Source organism: Lagenorhynchus albirostris, chromosome 2, assembly GCF_949774975.1.
Source record: "Lagenorhynchus albirostris chromosome 2, mLagAlb1.1, whole genome shotgun sequence".
NCBI classification, from domain to species: domain Eukaryota; kingdom Metazoa; phylum Chordata; class Mammalia; order Artiodactyla; family Delphinidae; genus Lagenorhynchus; species Lagenorhynchus albirostris.
The window spans coordinates 166212555-166227779 of record NC_083096.1 but is presented as its reverse complement, the minus strand read 5'-3'; the positions used below and the strand labels follow the sequence as shown (position 1 = coordinate 166227779).

The following is a 15225-nucleotide window of genomic DNA, read 5'->3' as shown; positions in this document are numbered from 1 at the left end:
TTGGATGCCGTGGAGACAGGACCCTGGAGGTTTGAGCACGAAGAGGGAGTGGGTGAGTGAGACTGGAAGGAATGTGGGTCTCTTTCGCAATGCCTCTGGTGTCTTTCCCCATCAATCTACCCATCTGATCAACCAACTCACTGTGTGTGTGTGTGTGTGAGAAAGAGAGAGAGAGATACATAAAGGCTAAAATAAAAGAAAGCTACAAAGCACTGGAGGGCAGGAGTCAGAGAAGAGGCGCATTCTTGCTGCAGAGAAGACTGTAGAGGGTCTTGGCTGGGAAGCATGAACTGTGAAGGCACCAGGGCGAGATGAGGCAACCAAGCAGTAAGTCTGGGGCCTTGAACGCCAGAGGGAGGATTCTGAAGTTTGCACTAGGGGTGGGGACAGCAGTCACCGATCAATTGGGGGGCCGAATAGCAACTCAGACCCCTTCCAGAAGTCGCTTCGGGACTAAGCGCGGAGAGCGCCAAGGAGGCCGAGACCAGCGGCGGATGAGACCAGGCAGGCCTCGGGGATCTCCAAGCGCAATCAGCTTTTCCCCAGGGCTTTGACAGGCTGGGGCGCGGCCTCGGGTGGGCGTGCCTCCTCCCTCGGGATCGGCGAGTGCGCCGCCCCTCCCCCGCAGAGCCCTCGCTCGCCCCGCCCCCAGCAGGGCCCGCCTTCCTAGGGCGAGCGTCGCCGCGGCTCGGTGCGCAGCTGCTAGGGATCGCTTCCGGGGGGCGGGTCAGCGGAAGTGAGGGCGGTTGAGGCTGGGCGGCCCGCTGTGGTAGGAGGGGCCGTGAGGTGAGTGAGTCCGGAGCCGCAGTGTGAGGTGAGACTAGGTCCGAGCGCCGCCCCGGAGCGGGAGCGCGGCCTTCCGGCCCGGCTGTAGCGCGGCCTAGTGCCGGGCGCTGTGCGGTGCCGGTGGCTGCTGTGCCCGCGCCGGTTCTCGCGGGAGCCCGTGTCGTCCGCCTCACTATGTCAGGGAGGAAACTGAGTCCCCAGGGGCAGTTGCTCGCCCGAGTTACCCAGCTGCACCAGAGGCTTCTCGTTTCGGCCGCCTCCTCGCTCCTTCCGGGACCCGGCCCCGGGCCTGTGGGTCCAAGGGCCGCCCGAGCTGCGGCGAAAACTTGGCCGACCTTGGCCCTGTCGGGTCGGGCTGTTGCGGGGGAGGGGAGGCGTGTCCCGGGCAAGGTCCCCGCGGCGGCTCCCCCGGCGCAGAACTGCGCTGAGCGCGGCGACCTCGGCGGGGACCGGGGTGATGCGGCCAGGCCCCGCTCGGGAGGCGCTGCGTCTCCGGCGGGGGACCGCGTGTAAACACTGGGGCAGCAGCGTCGGAAGGGGCAGTGCGCGCGCAGAGGTGGTGGGAACCAGCCGGCGCAGCCAGCGAGCTGGGGGCGTCTTCTAGCCAGACGCTTGTGGAGGGTTCAAGGCTAAGTCGGCGTTCTCGTTGGTCCGCGTCTTAATTGAACAAATGCTCGAGTGCCTGCTGTGTACTGCGAGCGCTGGGCTGTGCCTGGGAAGTCCCCGCCCTTCGGACAAACTGCACAGCACACCGTTACCTAGTTACTGCTGCTCGAAGGAAACGCGGGGTGCCGGACGGAGAAGGGGAGGCGATGCTTGAGTTGAGCCCCAGAAATGATTAAGGATGAGCTTGGAGAAGGGGGTGCTGGTGTTTCGGGCAGAGGCAATAGTGTGGACAAGGCCAGCGTGGCTGGAGGGCAAGGCTAAAGCAGGTGTGGCTGTGAAGTGTGCAGGGACCGGAGTGGACAGGCCTTGTAGGCTGCGGGGAGTTGGGTACACAGGGCAGAGAAAGATGAGGTTGGGCCTGATTGGGGACGGCCTGCTGGCCATACTGAGGAGTCTAGACGTTATCCTCTTGGCTCTAGCAAGCATAAGGGGTTTGAAGCATGGCAGGGATATGATTAGCACTGTGTTCTAGAGAGATTCCCCTGGCTGTCGTGTGAGGGTTAGGCCCAGCTGAGTTTGGAGGTAAGTTTGGAGAGGAAGTGGCTGCAGTGACTAAAGTGAGAAACACAGGGAAACAGTGTTGTATGGAGCTTGTGGCAGCCACTGAAATTCAGCAAAGAGCCCGGCACACAAAAGGACTTTGATTAAAGGCTTGAATTTGCTGAGAAGATGGAGCCCGTGCAGGAGGCAGCAGGGTCTGCAGACTTTCTACTGCCGTGACCACTGAGTGACCTTAAACCAGTCCCTTCCTCTCTCTAGCTTCTTTTCCTCATGTATTGTAAAGTGAGTGAGTGATACCTCCTCCCCTAGCGGTAGAAGAGAGACCCTCCAAGGGAGGTTTCCAGAAAGAGCTGCTTCGGTCAGTGCAGCCCAGCCCCTCTTCAGAGGCTGCCCTTGGCTCCCCAGTGACTTCTTACCCAGGGCATTCCCAGCCCTTAAACACCCCACCCCACCCCCCACCATCTACCTTTGCGGCCTTACCATACTCTGCGCTTTACATATCTCTTCACATTCCTTTCCTAGACCTGTGGTGGTGTTGCTGTTTTCCTTCCGTTCTTACCCCTCTGAAGTCACCTTGGGGCCTTGGGGCCGGGGGCTGAACTCACCTGGCCACCTGCCTGGTGTGCCTTTCTTAAGCAGTGATATTCAGCCTCTGCTAGAATTATGTATTCAGGTCCTATCTCTCATCTAGATTATGAGTTCCTTGAGAGCATGGCTGTGTCTTACTCCTTCCACAGCCCCTACAGTGCCCAGCACAGGGCCTGGCACAGAGTGAGTATTGTTGGTGTTTGATGAACAAGGGACTGAATGAGCTCATTGACTGCAGCTGCTCACCATGCAAGGGCAGCTGTGAGGAATCCAGTCAGCAGCAACTCCACCCATCTGTGTCTTGCTTTAACAGTTCATTAAGTACTTTAAAATCCTGTTTCACTGATTGACTCTTAAGGTAACTTAGAGTGGCAGCTCTTCCTGTCATCTTTTTACAGATGGAGAAACCAACATTCAGAAAGTTCATGTGACTTGCCTGTGGCTACTAAGCCAGTAGATGGCTGAGCCAGGATGAACACTTGGCTCTTTTCCCCTGTAGCCCAGTAGACAGTTTGGCTACCGGTGGTTGGCTGTTCTTTGTACTGTTGTCTGTTTTACCTCTTCCCCTTATGGGGGCCCAGCGGCGCTAGGCTGGGTGGCACATGCTGGCCTTTTTACATCTTATCCCCAGGAATGAATGTTGGGCTTGGATGGTACCTACAACTCTGGCTTTCCCATGAGCTTTTTTAACTTCCAAAGGGTTCTGTTTACATCTTAAGAAGTTTGCTTGTTGTTTTCTCTTTCTTATCAACTTAAAAAAAATTTTTTTTATTATAGTTGATTTACAATGTCATGTTTCTGGTGTACAGCACAGTGATTCAGTTATACGTATATATTCTTTAGAAGTTTTGCCTCAGGAAACCTAAGGGCTCAGGAAGGCTCCCAGGGTTGGCCAAGCTCGTGTAGCGAATCTGAAATAGAACCTTTAAGGGTCTGGATTTGTTGCTGGGTGAGGGAAGCCTCTTCGGCTGGTTTTCTCCCCCTGTGAAATGTCAGAGAAGCCTCAGCGTTAGTCATGGCTCTGCATGGCCTGGTTTTGTGGGGCTTGTGTGGTGGCCACTGAGTCTCCTGTGGGGGGTCTTTCACAGGAAGAGGAGTCTGGTTCCTTAAGATGGCCTGATATGAAGGCGTCACGCCTCCTGCGTCCCCAAGCCTCCAGAGCTGCCCTGTGGCTGCCTTGTCCTTCAAGTGCAGGAGCCAGTCGAAATGTCGGGAATGGAAGCCAATGTGGTAAGGGGCATTCCCAGGGCAAGGGTGTGGTGGGGAAGGTTAAGCACTGGACCTGGCTGCAGTTCTGAGATTCTCAAGTTAATTCTTCCCCAACCCAGGCCTGGAATTGAAGGGTCCTCCCTTCCATCCCCTCCCCCAAGGCAGAACCAACTATGATCTTGGGGCAGTTAAGGAGTCAATGTGTTTCCATCATTCTGTGCAGAGGGAAGGGAGGGCAGCCTGGCTGATCCCTACACCCGGCTAATTCCTCACCCTTTCACTGGACCCTCCCAGCATTGACTGTGCCTCGACAGCAGCAGGTGTCCCCTTAGGTGGCTGGCCAAGGTGAAGGTTGGCCCCTGCTAAAGGGGACAAGGGGAGAGGATGGGGACAGTAGTTGGATGTTCTCTGAGGTTGTGGCCGTCCCTGTCTCTTTCTGCTCTAGACCATCCCAATCTGGCAAAACAAGCCGCATGGGGCTGCTCGAAGTGTAGTGAGAAGAATCGGGACCAACCTGCCCCTGAAGCCATGTCCCCGGGCATCCTTTGAGGTAAGTGAGCTGGAAGGGCAGACAGAGTAGAGGCTCAGAGTGTATGGGAGGCTGGTGCTGCTTCTGTGCCCCAGACTCCTTGGCGTTGCCAAGGCAGGTTGCTTTCCTGGTCACTTCTTCTAGCTACCTATTTTCAGTGTTTCCCTGAGGCCATTATGCCCCATCCTCTTCCTTCTGGCCAAGTCTAACCATTCCTTTACTGGGCTATTTCAGTCTCACCTCTGTGCCTAGGGGGCCTTTAGTACCCACTCTGCAGCACAGATTCTTGTCTGGCCCAAGTAAGACCCCTCGTGCAGTGGAAAGCTAAGTAACTTTATTAGTCCCAGCTGCCTCCCTCTGAGAGCTAATGGTTAAGCATCAGCTCCAGGATAGATGGTTAAGGTGTGTGCATTTGGGGAGCTGGGACACAAAAGAGATACTTCAGCTTTCTGCCTACACAAAGGAGACAGAAATATATGCCTGAAAGGATGTGGGCCCAGGGCGAAACAAAAATGAAGGAGCTGAGTTTGTATGTCACATGGCTGAGCTGCAAAGTCTGTGTAGGAGCTTGATCTGGAGTCTCTGAATTGGTGTCAGGGTTGGTATTAGTCAGGAGTGGGTTGCGGGGGTGTTGTCCCTTGACCCAGATTGCCAGTTACTGTGTAGGGCAGGAAGTGGCCCTAGCTGCCTTAAGCATCAGGAGCAAAGGGAAGGACAGCTAGGGAGTGTGAGTCTGTCAGGGTTGCCCCCACGCTCGGCTGTAGCCCCTCCAGTCCTTTGCCTGCATGCTGCTGGGCAGAGATGATCAAGGGCACGGGCTCCCACGGAGCAGGAGTAGTATTAGTAATACTAGCTAACATTTACTGAGCCCATACAATGTGCCAGGCTCTGTGCTAAGTACTTTATATATATGTTAACTCATTTAATTGCCAATAGCAGAGGAGCACTCTGGGTAATCAAGGAAAGCAGATGGAGGCTTCCCCTAAATGGCCCATCTTAGCATTAGCTCCTGGGTCAGTGGAAGTCTTCCTCTGTAACCCTGGAGTATCACTTCACTCCTGCGAGACCCAGGTTCCCTATCAAAAAGCCAGAGCTATCAACTCCTGATCTACCTACCAAACAGTCTATAACAGAAACATCTGAATTTAACTCATGTATAGGTGGATTTTTGAGAAATTATCTCTAGATTTGTTGTAAATTGATTACTTTAAATATTTGAAGGGAATCTTGCTGATTTATTATTCTTTAATTTACCCATATAAAAATATTAAATTATGAAAAGTAAAAAAGGAGAAAGGGAAACAAATTACCTATAATCACACAGTCATGGCACAATAACTGTTAATGTTTTAGTGTAGTTCTTTTCAATCTTTTTCTAAATGCATGGTTCTTTCTTTGTTGTAATCAGTAAGTACATAATTGAACCTTCCAAATTTTTCATTTAACATGGTGTCACTCAGTCTCTCTGTTCCCTAGTTGTTCATTTGGGTGAAGGAGCAATTTAAGGCGTTACATTATGATTCCTTTTGTATAATTATTTTTTTATTTAAATCTAAATAGTCAGCTTATCAAGTTTGCTTCTAACAGTGTTTGTTGCCTTAACATGTAGATCCCAGTTAGCTACAAAGGTGTTGTAAGGAGCTTGCCAGGAGAGATTTCCTGTTGCTGTAACAGATTGTCCATGTCCTTGCACCTGTATTCTCACAACCAGAAGGCAAGACGCTCTTAGGCCGTGGGCATCTGTTAAAAAGTAACTCTGGCCAGTACCACTGAAGACCCCTTTGCTCTAGCCAGGGGTCAGCAGAGAGCCAGAGAGTAAATATTAGTTTGGCCAAAAAGTTCATTGGGTTAGTGAATACATTCAATAACGTTCTTGGTGAAAATGAAAAATGTCATTTATTTTTTACTTAAAACCGAACTAGGGCTTCCCTGGTGGCACAGCGGTTAAGAATCTGCCTGCTAATGCAGGGGACACAGGTTCGATCCCTGGCCCTGGAAGGTCCCACATGCTGCGGAGCAACTAAGCCCGTGCGCCACAACTACTGAGCCTGCACTCTAGAGCCTGTGAGCCACAGCTGCTGAGCCCACGTGGCACAACTACTGAAGCCCGCGCGCCTAGAGCCCGTGCTCTGCAACAAGAGAAGCCACGACAATGAGAGACCCGCGCACCACAATGAAGAGTAGCCTCCACTCACCACAACTAGAGAAAGCCCACGCAAAGCAACAAAGACCCAACACAGCCAAAAAATAAATAAATTAAAAAAAAAAAAAAAGAACTTTTTGGCCAACCAGTATTTTAGGCTCTGAGCCATACTGCTCTCCATTACAACTACTTACTTCTGCTGTTATAGCTTAAAAGCCACCACAGATGATACTTAAACAAATGGGTATGACCATTTTTCCAGTAAAACACTGTATATAAAAACAGGTCCCATCCCCGCTCTTGGCCACCGTGCTTTGCTTGGAGGATACAACACGCTCATGACTGGTCTCTGCACCTTCCCATCCAGTAGCCAGAGTAATCTTTTAAAACCTCAAATCTGATCCTTACTTACGCAGAATCTTCCAGTGGCTCATTATTGATCTTAGAATCAAGCTCCTAATTCACTTTCCAGTCTCTCCCAACTCCCCACCCCACCAATCCAATTCCAGCCATGCTGAATTACTTGAAATTTCACAGACTCTTGCTTCTGGCCTCTTATTCAAGCTATTTCCAACTGGGACCTCCTCTACGAAGACTTCCCTACACATTAGGTGTTCCTCCTTTGTATTTTGCTCAGTCTCCAGTTGTTTCATCATGAAGGCAGTAAATGTTGATGAATTTTGCTTCCCTACAGACCCTGCCCAACATCTCTGACCTCTGTCTGAGGGATGTGCCCCCAGTCCCTACTCTGGCTGACATCGCCTGGATTGCTGCGGATGAAGAGGAGACTTATGCCCGGGTCAGGTAGCGGAGGCAATAGCCTACCAGCTGGGGAATGAAAAGCTTCTTCCCAGATGAGGTGGTAGGCAGCAGGAAGAGTGAGAGGTGGAGGGCAACAGGAATGAGAGCTGTGGGCTCAGAGTGGGAGCAGAACCTGGCTGTATTACTCGTGTAGGAGTGGTTGAAGGAATTTTGGAAGCAGTGCAGTGGCCCGCTCTCTCTGACACACTGTCTTTCCCTGGTCCAGGAGCGATACACGCCCCCTGAGGCACACCTGGAAGCCCAGCCCTCTGATCGTCATTCAGCGCAATGCCTCAGTGCCCAACCTCCGTGGGTCGGAGGAGAGGCTCCTGGCCTTGAAGAAGCCAGCCCTGCCAGCCCTCAGCCGCACCACAGAGCTGCAGGAGGAGCTGAGCCACCTGCGCAGCCAGATTGCTAAAATAGTGGCAGCTGATGCAGGTAAGAGCCCCTGAGCTAGGACTGGGATATAGCAGGCTGTTCCTTTTTGCTTAGCTTTTGGACAGGATAGGGATAAGGATGGTCCTTGGTTCGGGGGTGTTTGGGCCTAGGGCTCTGAGGTTGCCATGAGGCCTGGCTAGCCTGTTACAATCTTTGGATGGTTTCCGTCAGCCATTTTGGGGCTGACTGGTTGGGTTAGGAACAAAATCTTCACTTAACCTGGGGCCCCAGGCAGATTCCCCGCCTTGGCCACAAAAACCAACACTCTCTTCCAAGTGTCTTTAAGATCATGTCTTCCATGAGCGCTCATGGCTTTCCTTTTCAATATGAGAAATAAGCATTCCCTACAACTAAGAGACATTCCTCTTTGTAAGCACCTATCTCCCCTTTCCTTGCCTTTTCCAGCAGAGACCCTCCACCCATTCCTCCACCTTTCTGTCTGCAGTTAAGGCAGAACCACTGGAAATGAATGGGATGACCAGATGCAGGAAATACTAACAGGTGGATCTCTCCCAAGGTGCTCAGTGTTTAACCCTCATATTCCTCCCATTCTCAGTTTTGCTCCTCACTGACTCCTGGTCATAGCTCCCAAACCTTGTCAGTTGGTAGAACACATAAAAATCATGGTGTTCTCTTTGAAATCTTCATGTATTTAATTCCCTCATATGGCAGTTTTATAGAGGAAATGGACCTGAATTTTCCATTTATATTTGTTGGCTACTTTTTTGTCCCTAGAATGTTCCCTAGAAACTTAGAAATTGAGGAAATTCTATCCATTAAAATCTGGGCACTAGGAGGACCATCACCACTCTGGTTTTTTGCTTCAGAACAATTCTTTCAGTCACAGATAGCTGGATTCAAAGGAGCACAGTCAGAAGCACTGGCCTAATTAGAGAAAAGGACAAATTCAGGCCTTGGTTCTGCACTGTTGCTTCAGTCTAAAGAGTGCTGTCACTCCACAGCCCACTGCAGAATGGGAGCTTTTAGGAGGCAAGGCCCTTATGGGGTGGTTTTCTTCTGCCCTCCTGGAACACTGGAAGAGCCCAGTACTGCTACATCTTCTTGAGATCCTGAGAGGGGAAGGTAGTGGAGGAACCCAGGATGTCATGGTGTCAGCGTAGGAAATGAATGTTTGGTAGGCAGTGCTTGCAGGGAGATGTAACTGCTGTATTTTAGCCCCAATGTCCATCCATGCCTATTGTTTTCTCTTTCAGCTTCGGCTTCATTAACGCCAGATTTCTTATCTCCAGGAAGTTCAAATGTCTCTTCTCCCTTACCTTGTTTTGGATCCTCATTCCACTCTACAACTTCCTTTGTCATTAGTGACATCACCGAGGAGACCGAGGTAGAGGTCCCTGAGCTTCCATCAGTCCCCCTGCTTTGTTCTGCCAGCCCTGAATGTTGCAAACCAGAACACAAGGCTACCTGCAGCTCGTCTGAAGAAGATGACTGCGTCTCTCTGTCCAAGGCCAGCAGCTTTGCAGATATGATGGGTATCCTAAAGGACTTTCACCGGGTGAAGCAGAGCCAAGATCTGTAAGTGTATTATAAGGAGCTGTGATGATCTGTTTATTGTTTAAGTTGCCTGTGGCCAATTATCTAATAGAAAGTACTTACATAGTAAGTCCTCAATAGTAGTCATGTGTTATTTCATTCACAAAGCTTGCTGCCTGCTTGCTAGTGCCTGGGTCCCCAGTTTGAGGAAAGAGCAACACTTTACATTTGGTTGGGGTGACCTAACCCAACCAAATGTTGTTAGACTAATAGGGATTTTACAAGAAACCTCATCTAATCCAGCTTCTGTCCCCCAGAGGGGCTTCACCACTTCAGTTTTCATACTGCTAGTGACAAGTGTCCCCATGCCCCACCCTTCAAAACATAATTGCGTAATAGTTATTTTAGTATCTCAAAAAAGTAGACTTATTTGGTGAAAGGAACATTTCCTTTAAACACAGTGGTCCATTATTCAAACCAGCCCTGCAAATTCAGAGATTTATGAACAAGGCTTTTGAGACTCCTAGGTAGTTCCTAAACCTGGCTGCCTATCAGAATTGCTCAGATTTATTTTAAAAAAATACACCTTAAACTTAACAAAGCAGAACCCCCAAGGAGTAGAGCTCTAGGTGTTTCTGATGTCAGTGTAAGGGGATGTGGGAAATACCTACCATGAGAAACTCATCTAGCAGAGAAGCCCTAGAGCTCCAGCCTGAGGGAGTCACCACCTTGCAGTGTTTCCCTACCGCACAGCACATACCAGAAGAGCTTATTCAAATGCAGGTTCCTGGGCATTGAAATATTTGACATCCAGACCTCAAAATCCAGAGGCCAGATGTGCAGCTGTATTTGTTAATGCAGTTAAAAAGCTGTTTTGGGGGGTGGGGAGGTGAGGGCTGTCTCCTGAGCTGACGAAGTTCCTCTTAAAGGAACAGTGACTCACCTCGCACAAGGATCCTTTTGTGGCCCCATTTTCTTCTGAAAACTAGACAGGGGTCCTGGTAGTCGATTCTGTAGGAAAGTTACTTTTACCTTCCTTCTCTGGCCATACGGACCCGCAGTTCTTTGGTCTCCTGCATTCCCAAATTCAGCTGCTGCTGCTGCCTTGGGGCCACACTGAGCCTTTTTCTTCTGGTCAATGTTTTATAGATTGGACTCTCCAACTTTCTTATACCTGCCTCTTGTACCATATTAGATCTGTGACCCCCTACTGCCAAGCCCTTCCTCTCACTTGTGTCCTGGGCCCTTTCCTCCTTTGTTGATAGAAGGAGCTGGGGGTTGATGACTAAGGAGCTGGCTTGATGACTAAGAAGGGGAAAGTAGCGCCATCTTCAGGGTTCAGAAATGTGACAGACTGAAGGCAGTTCCTCTTTTTGTTTTCAAGGTTTAATAATCAATCTTGGCCTTTACATCTAGCATAATGACCAGTAAAATGCTTTCATGAGGATGTATGTATGTAAGAGTTCACTAGAATTTCAAGCAACTATTTTCCAGGAAAATACCTGATGTTATCAGGTAATTTGAACCTACCCTAATCTGAAACTGGTTTTGTTCCCACGGGTCCCTTATGATGTGAACATTTTACTATAAATTCTGGATTGCTTATAAAAAACCTCTCAGTTTCCCTGACAGGGAGACGAGGTAATAGTAAATCCTCAGCACACCTTTTCCTCAGAACGAATAAATGTCAGAAAAGCCAAGAGTCATCAGTCATTTCCCCTGCTGACCTGGGGAAATGCTACTAAGAAAAGATAGGGCCAGAAGGTGGGAGCAGAAGCTTAACCACCACAGGCCAATACCAACAGGTTTGCCCACATTTTGTAGCCATTTTAGGAAACAGCAAAGCCATGTCTAGTTAAGAGATGAGATTTGTAACCAGCAAGCTTGGTTTTGAACTGTGGATTCACCACTTACTGAGTGACTAATGACTTTGGGTAAATTCATAACCTCAATGTGCTTCAGTTTCCTCATCTGTAAAAGGATTGTAGTAGCTCCTACCTCATAAGAGTGTTGTGAGGATTAAATGAGATTGTATTCCAACACACAAAACACTGCCCAGGGCAGAGTAAGTACTCAATAAATACAAGCTATTATTGTGTCTCTAGGAACCGGAGTTTATTGAAGGAGGAAGACCCAGCCCTCCTTATCTCTGAGGTCCTAAGGAGGAAGTTTGCGCTGAAGGAAGAAGATATCAGTAGAAAAGGAAACTGATGGCACTCAGCTCTGCAAACTCAGTCTCATGCTCCTGGAATTCTTTCAATAGCTGCCTTCCTCACTGCAGATGTTTCTGCCTCTCAATTAGAAATCTTCTGCAACAGTCTGGCCAAAAGCTAGAGCTTGGACTAAGAGAAGAGCTGCATTATATGTTTTCTGTACTTCAAACCTTAGCAGAAGCTGCCTGTTTTGAGCTGAGACACGTTACAGGTAATTGTGTAGGTTGGAATGTCCCAGTTTAAAGGGTGAGATAGAAGTTTCTGGTTTTTCCTTGCCCCTGTGTGAAAATAGGTCCTAAATGAATGACTGACTTCACTGCACTAGACCCCATAACTGGTCTCACTGAACACTTTGTGCCCAGCTGTCACTTACTCTCAGCCAGTTCCTTGCAGCAGAGCAGGGCTGAGGGGAGGGGGCTATGTTTATGTACATGTTCACAGGGCAGGGAAAATCTTATGCTGCTCCATCATGAACTGACACCAGTGCCCAGCAATCACTCTCTCCCCCTTCTCTGTCCAACACCTACATGTTGAGGTCGAGCCACTGGACCAGCTGACACTTGGGCTACTGGGAGGCCTGGGCTGTTTTTTCTTAAATATATTTTGTAATACTGTACAACCAAATCTACCCTCCAAGGCCCTGGGCCCTCATTGGTTCCACTAATTGAAAGCTCTTTCTCTTCCATGGACTTTAGTGTAAGTCCAGTAGGAAAGAGAAATGGAGATGGGAAAGAGAGTACCATCCTTCTTCCAGGCCCTTGACTGCTCCTTTGCATTGGGCCAAGGTTTGTACCTACCACACCATGCATGACTCAGATGCCCTCAGGTCCCTTTTCTCTACAGTATGTATCCTGTGTGTGTTTGGGTTGAAGCACTACCTGACATTAAAGGAAGGATTTGGAGAGAGATTGCATTTGCTGTGTCCATCTCTGAGTCGTGATCACCCAGTATCTCCCACAGGTATAGAATTTCTATTAATTTTAAGGTATATGAACTTCTTTAAACAGGTTCCTGGCTTCCTCTTGCCTTTAGAAGAGAAGGCTTCCCTAGGGAGCTTCTTATCTCTTTCTTTACAGAGAGATTTTGCCCTAACCTTTCAAAGCCGGTCCCGTCTTATAACTTGCAAGCTTGCCCCCCAGAGGCTTATTTTTAAGCCTCTTAGGTACCACACCTGCAACATGGGAAACTGCCACCTAGTGGATGTCTTGAGTAGAACACAAGTCAAATTAGACGTGTTCAGACCCATGGCAATGACAGCAGAGTTGCGTTTTCAAAAATAAAATTGGTAAGTTTTAATTACCAGCAGAGCCAGCTTTGTAAACATTTATTTGGATTCATAGTTTTACAATGGGAGTTCTCTCCCACCTTGTAGTAGAAGAATGATATAGTCCCATTTAGATCGTTATATAGGTCAGCCTTTTTTAGGGAGATGTTTAAACATATAGTATATAACTTTAAAATGCTGTAAAGTTACCACCAAAATAAAATAACAAAACTACCTAATCATCTACCTCTCTCTCTATCCTCCCTGCCCCTGTACACCTGGGTCTAGGAGATTTGCCTTATCACTCAAAAAAGTGTCAAGAATAATGGTCACAGCTTAGGTCGCATGGGTAAGAAAGATTACAGCCAGAGATTAAAAGAAAGACCACACATCCATAAAAAGCAGTATCCCAGTCAGGCATCTGAAAGGGCAAAGAGGTGGCTCTGTGCAGGCTGAGTAGCAGGCTCTTCAGTGGAGAGATGAGCACCTGGCCTGCCTCCTCAGTGTTCACCATAGACTCATGCAGGGAATATACCAGCCACCTCCTCCTCAGGGAGGGGCATGATGCCAATCATACTGTCTCAACAAGCGGCCACCTGCTTTATTTACACAAAGAAAATGCTCAATAGTAACAGCATCATCCCATGCCTCCCTCCCACCCAAGATCATTCTCCTGAATGACCTTTCTAAAACAAAGATCTTACATTCCCCTACTCCAATATACTCACTCACCCCCTGAAGATACTTTCTTATATGTCATTTCAAGGTACTTTTGGAACCAAACCCTCACAAAGACATTTAGACTTGGTGCCTGATAACTTGATTACCTTCAGAGTCCTGGGTAAAGAGCAAATCAGTCTGCAGATTTAACTGAGTGGTCCTATCCTGGCACTGAGCCCAAGGGCTGTTAGGAAGCTGTCCTAAGCCCTGATTTTGGTCATTGGTTACATCTCGGAAAGGAGCTCTAGAGTTGTGGGCAATGACCCTCTGGCCCTGAGAATCCTGGGTGAAAAGCTGACTCCAGGAGCCCTTGTCATTCTTTTCGCTGTCCCAGGAAAACACAGGAATAGGACAAGGGCTTTGTTTCACTGCTGCTTTGTTTGCTCCACTCCAGGAATCCTGGTATGTTTGAAGGAGGATGGGGGCCTGCCTGTTTCTTTTGGCAGATACCTTTTCCAAGTTAGTCTTATCCAAGAGCTGATGGCCCTTGTGCCCAGGTGTTTTACTGTGTCTCTCCACATTCTGATAGTTCTTTTTCTTAGATCCATAAGGCCATTCCCTTTTCCAGGAAGAATCCTCTTCTTCCTTTTGGTCCAGTAAGCAAGAACTCTCCAGGTCTTGGGTGAAGGAACAGGCCAGTGATGCTTTACTCTCTCCAGCACAGACAAAGGTATCAGGCTGGAACAAAGACAGCACAGTCACGCATGGGCTTCCTATTCCATGGTGGTAAGAAGCCTGGAAGGACTGAGGAGAAAGTCTAGCTTCCTGGATGTCTGCAGGGGTTGAAGTGGCTAAAGGGGGTGCCATGCAATCATCCCCCAAGCCCTGGATCAGATGGTCTAGCTGGGTTGCATCTTCCTTAGACTCTTTGTTGGTCTGACTTTCTATATGAGACGAAACACTCCTCTGGTCACCACCATTTGTCTTTCCTAGTAAAACAAGACGAACAAATATTATTCTGCAGGAAAACTCCACCTGAGTAGGATTTAGGTGGCTTTTTCTGAAATCAGTATCAGCTACCATAACTACTAGTGCAGGGGTCTTAGGACTCTTCACAGATCTTTGTAGCCGATCTTCCTGCTTTCAATCTCTTTTCTTTCCTGAATGATCTAAAACACAGCTCTTATATTCCCCTACTCAAATATATAGATGCTTCCCATGACCTACCTAATGAAAGTCAAACATGTTATACAGTCAGACCACAGCCTACTTTTCCAGTTGAGTGGGGTTTGTTTAACATAGGCCACATCAGTTTTGCTTTTGTTTTTTATTTAACATAGTTTCTGCTAAATAGTGATCCTGGCCAAATATCACCCCTGGATATTATCCTTTGAGAAACATGTTCAATATACACCATTTTTGTAAAGTCTCAAAGATCACATTGACCAGCCAACGCTGAGAAACCTTCTGGTGACAGTGAGAAAGAATATGGGTCTCCTGCTCCCCAAAAATTTCATGGGAAAGGGAGTAAAGACACAATTAGATGCTAAGTCCATCAGTAGAAAGGACAATTAAAAAAACTATTACTGTCCAGCCTGTCTACTTTATCAGGTGTGGAATGGATCCTGTCTGCCTTAAAAATAGATGACGTGGAATTCCTACTCCCCCCCACCAAATTATGCTAAGATCTAATTACAAACAAGGCTGAATGACTGATTTCTTCTTTCCTTTCCAAGAAATATACTACAGAAATTGTTTTGTAAAAGCGTTCTCAACTGGCCTAAGACTTCAATACAGACTATGTAGAAAATATCAGAATTTTGAAATGGAAAGTGGTTTTGAGAAAAATCTGCCCTTGTTACTTAAAGCAAAAGAGTTTAAGTTTTTGTTTGTGGTAGGGAGAAGGCATTTTGAAGGTTTATGCAAAGCAATC

At 48.3% G+C, this 15225-nt stretch overlaps 1 protein-coding gene across 4 annotated transcripts; it reads left to right on the top strand.

Moving 5' to 3' along the window:
- The first annotated feature begins 165 nt into the window (after positions 1–165).
- Positions 166–12276, top strand: MTFR1L (mitochondrial fission regulator 1 like). Of its 4 annotated transcripts, none has more exons than XM_060141005.1 (7): positions 166–327; positions 3630–3771; positions 4196–4300; positions 7117–7226; positions 7450–7661; positions 8876–9197; positions 11261–12276. In XM_060141005.1, exons 2-7 carry the CDS (start codon positions 3748–3750, stop codon positions 11364–11366), a joined length of 879 nt encoding a protein of 292 aa, XP_059996988.1. In that variant the 5' UTR covers positions 166–327; positions 3630–3747; the 3' UTR covers positions 11367–12276. The 4 variants fall into 4 exon arrangements, with proteins under 4 accessions (XP_059996988.1, XP_059996990.1, XP_059996989.1 ...); XM_060141007.1 differs by lacking the exon at positions 166–327 and adding an exon at positions 709–786; XM_060141006.1 differs by lacking the exon at positions 166–327 and adding an exon at positions 755–814.
- Positions 12277–15225: the final 2949 nt, after the last annotated feature.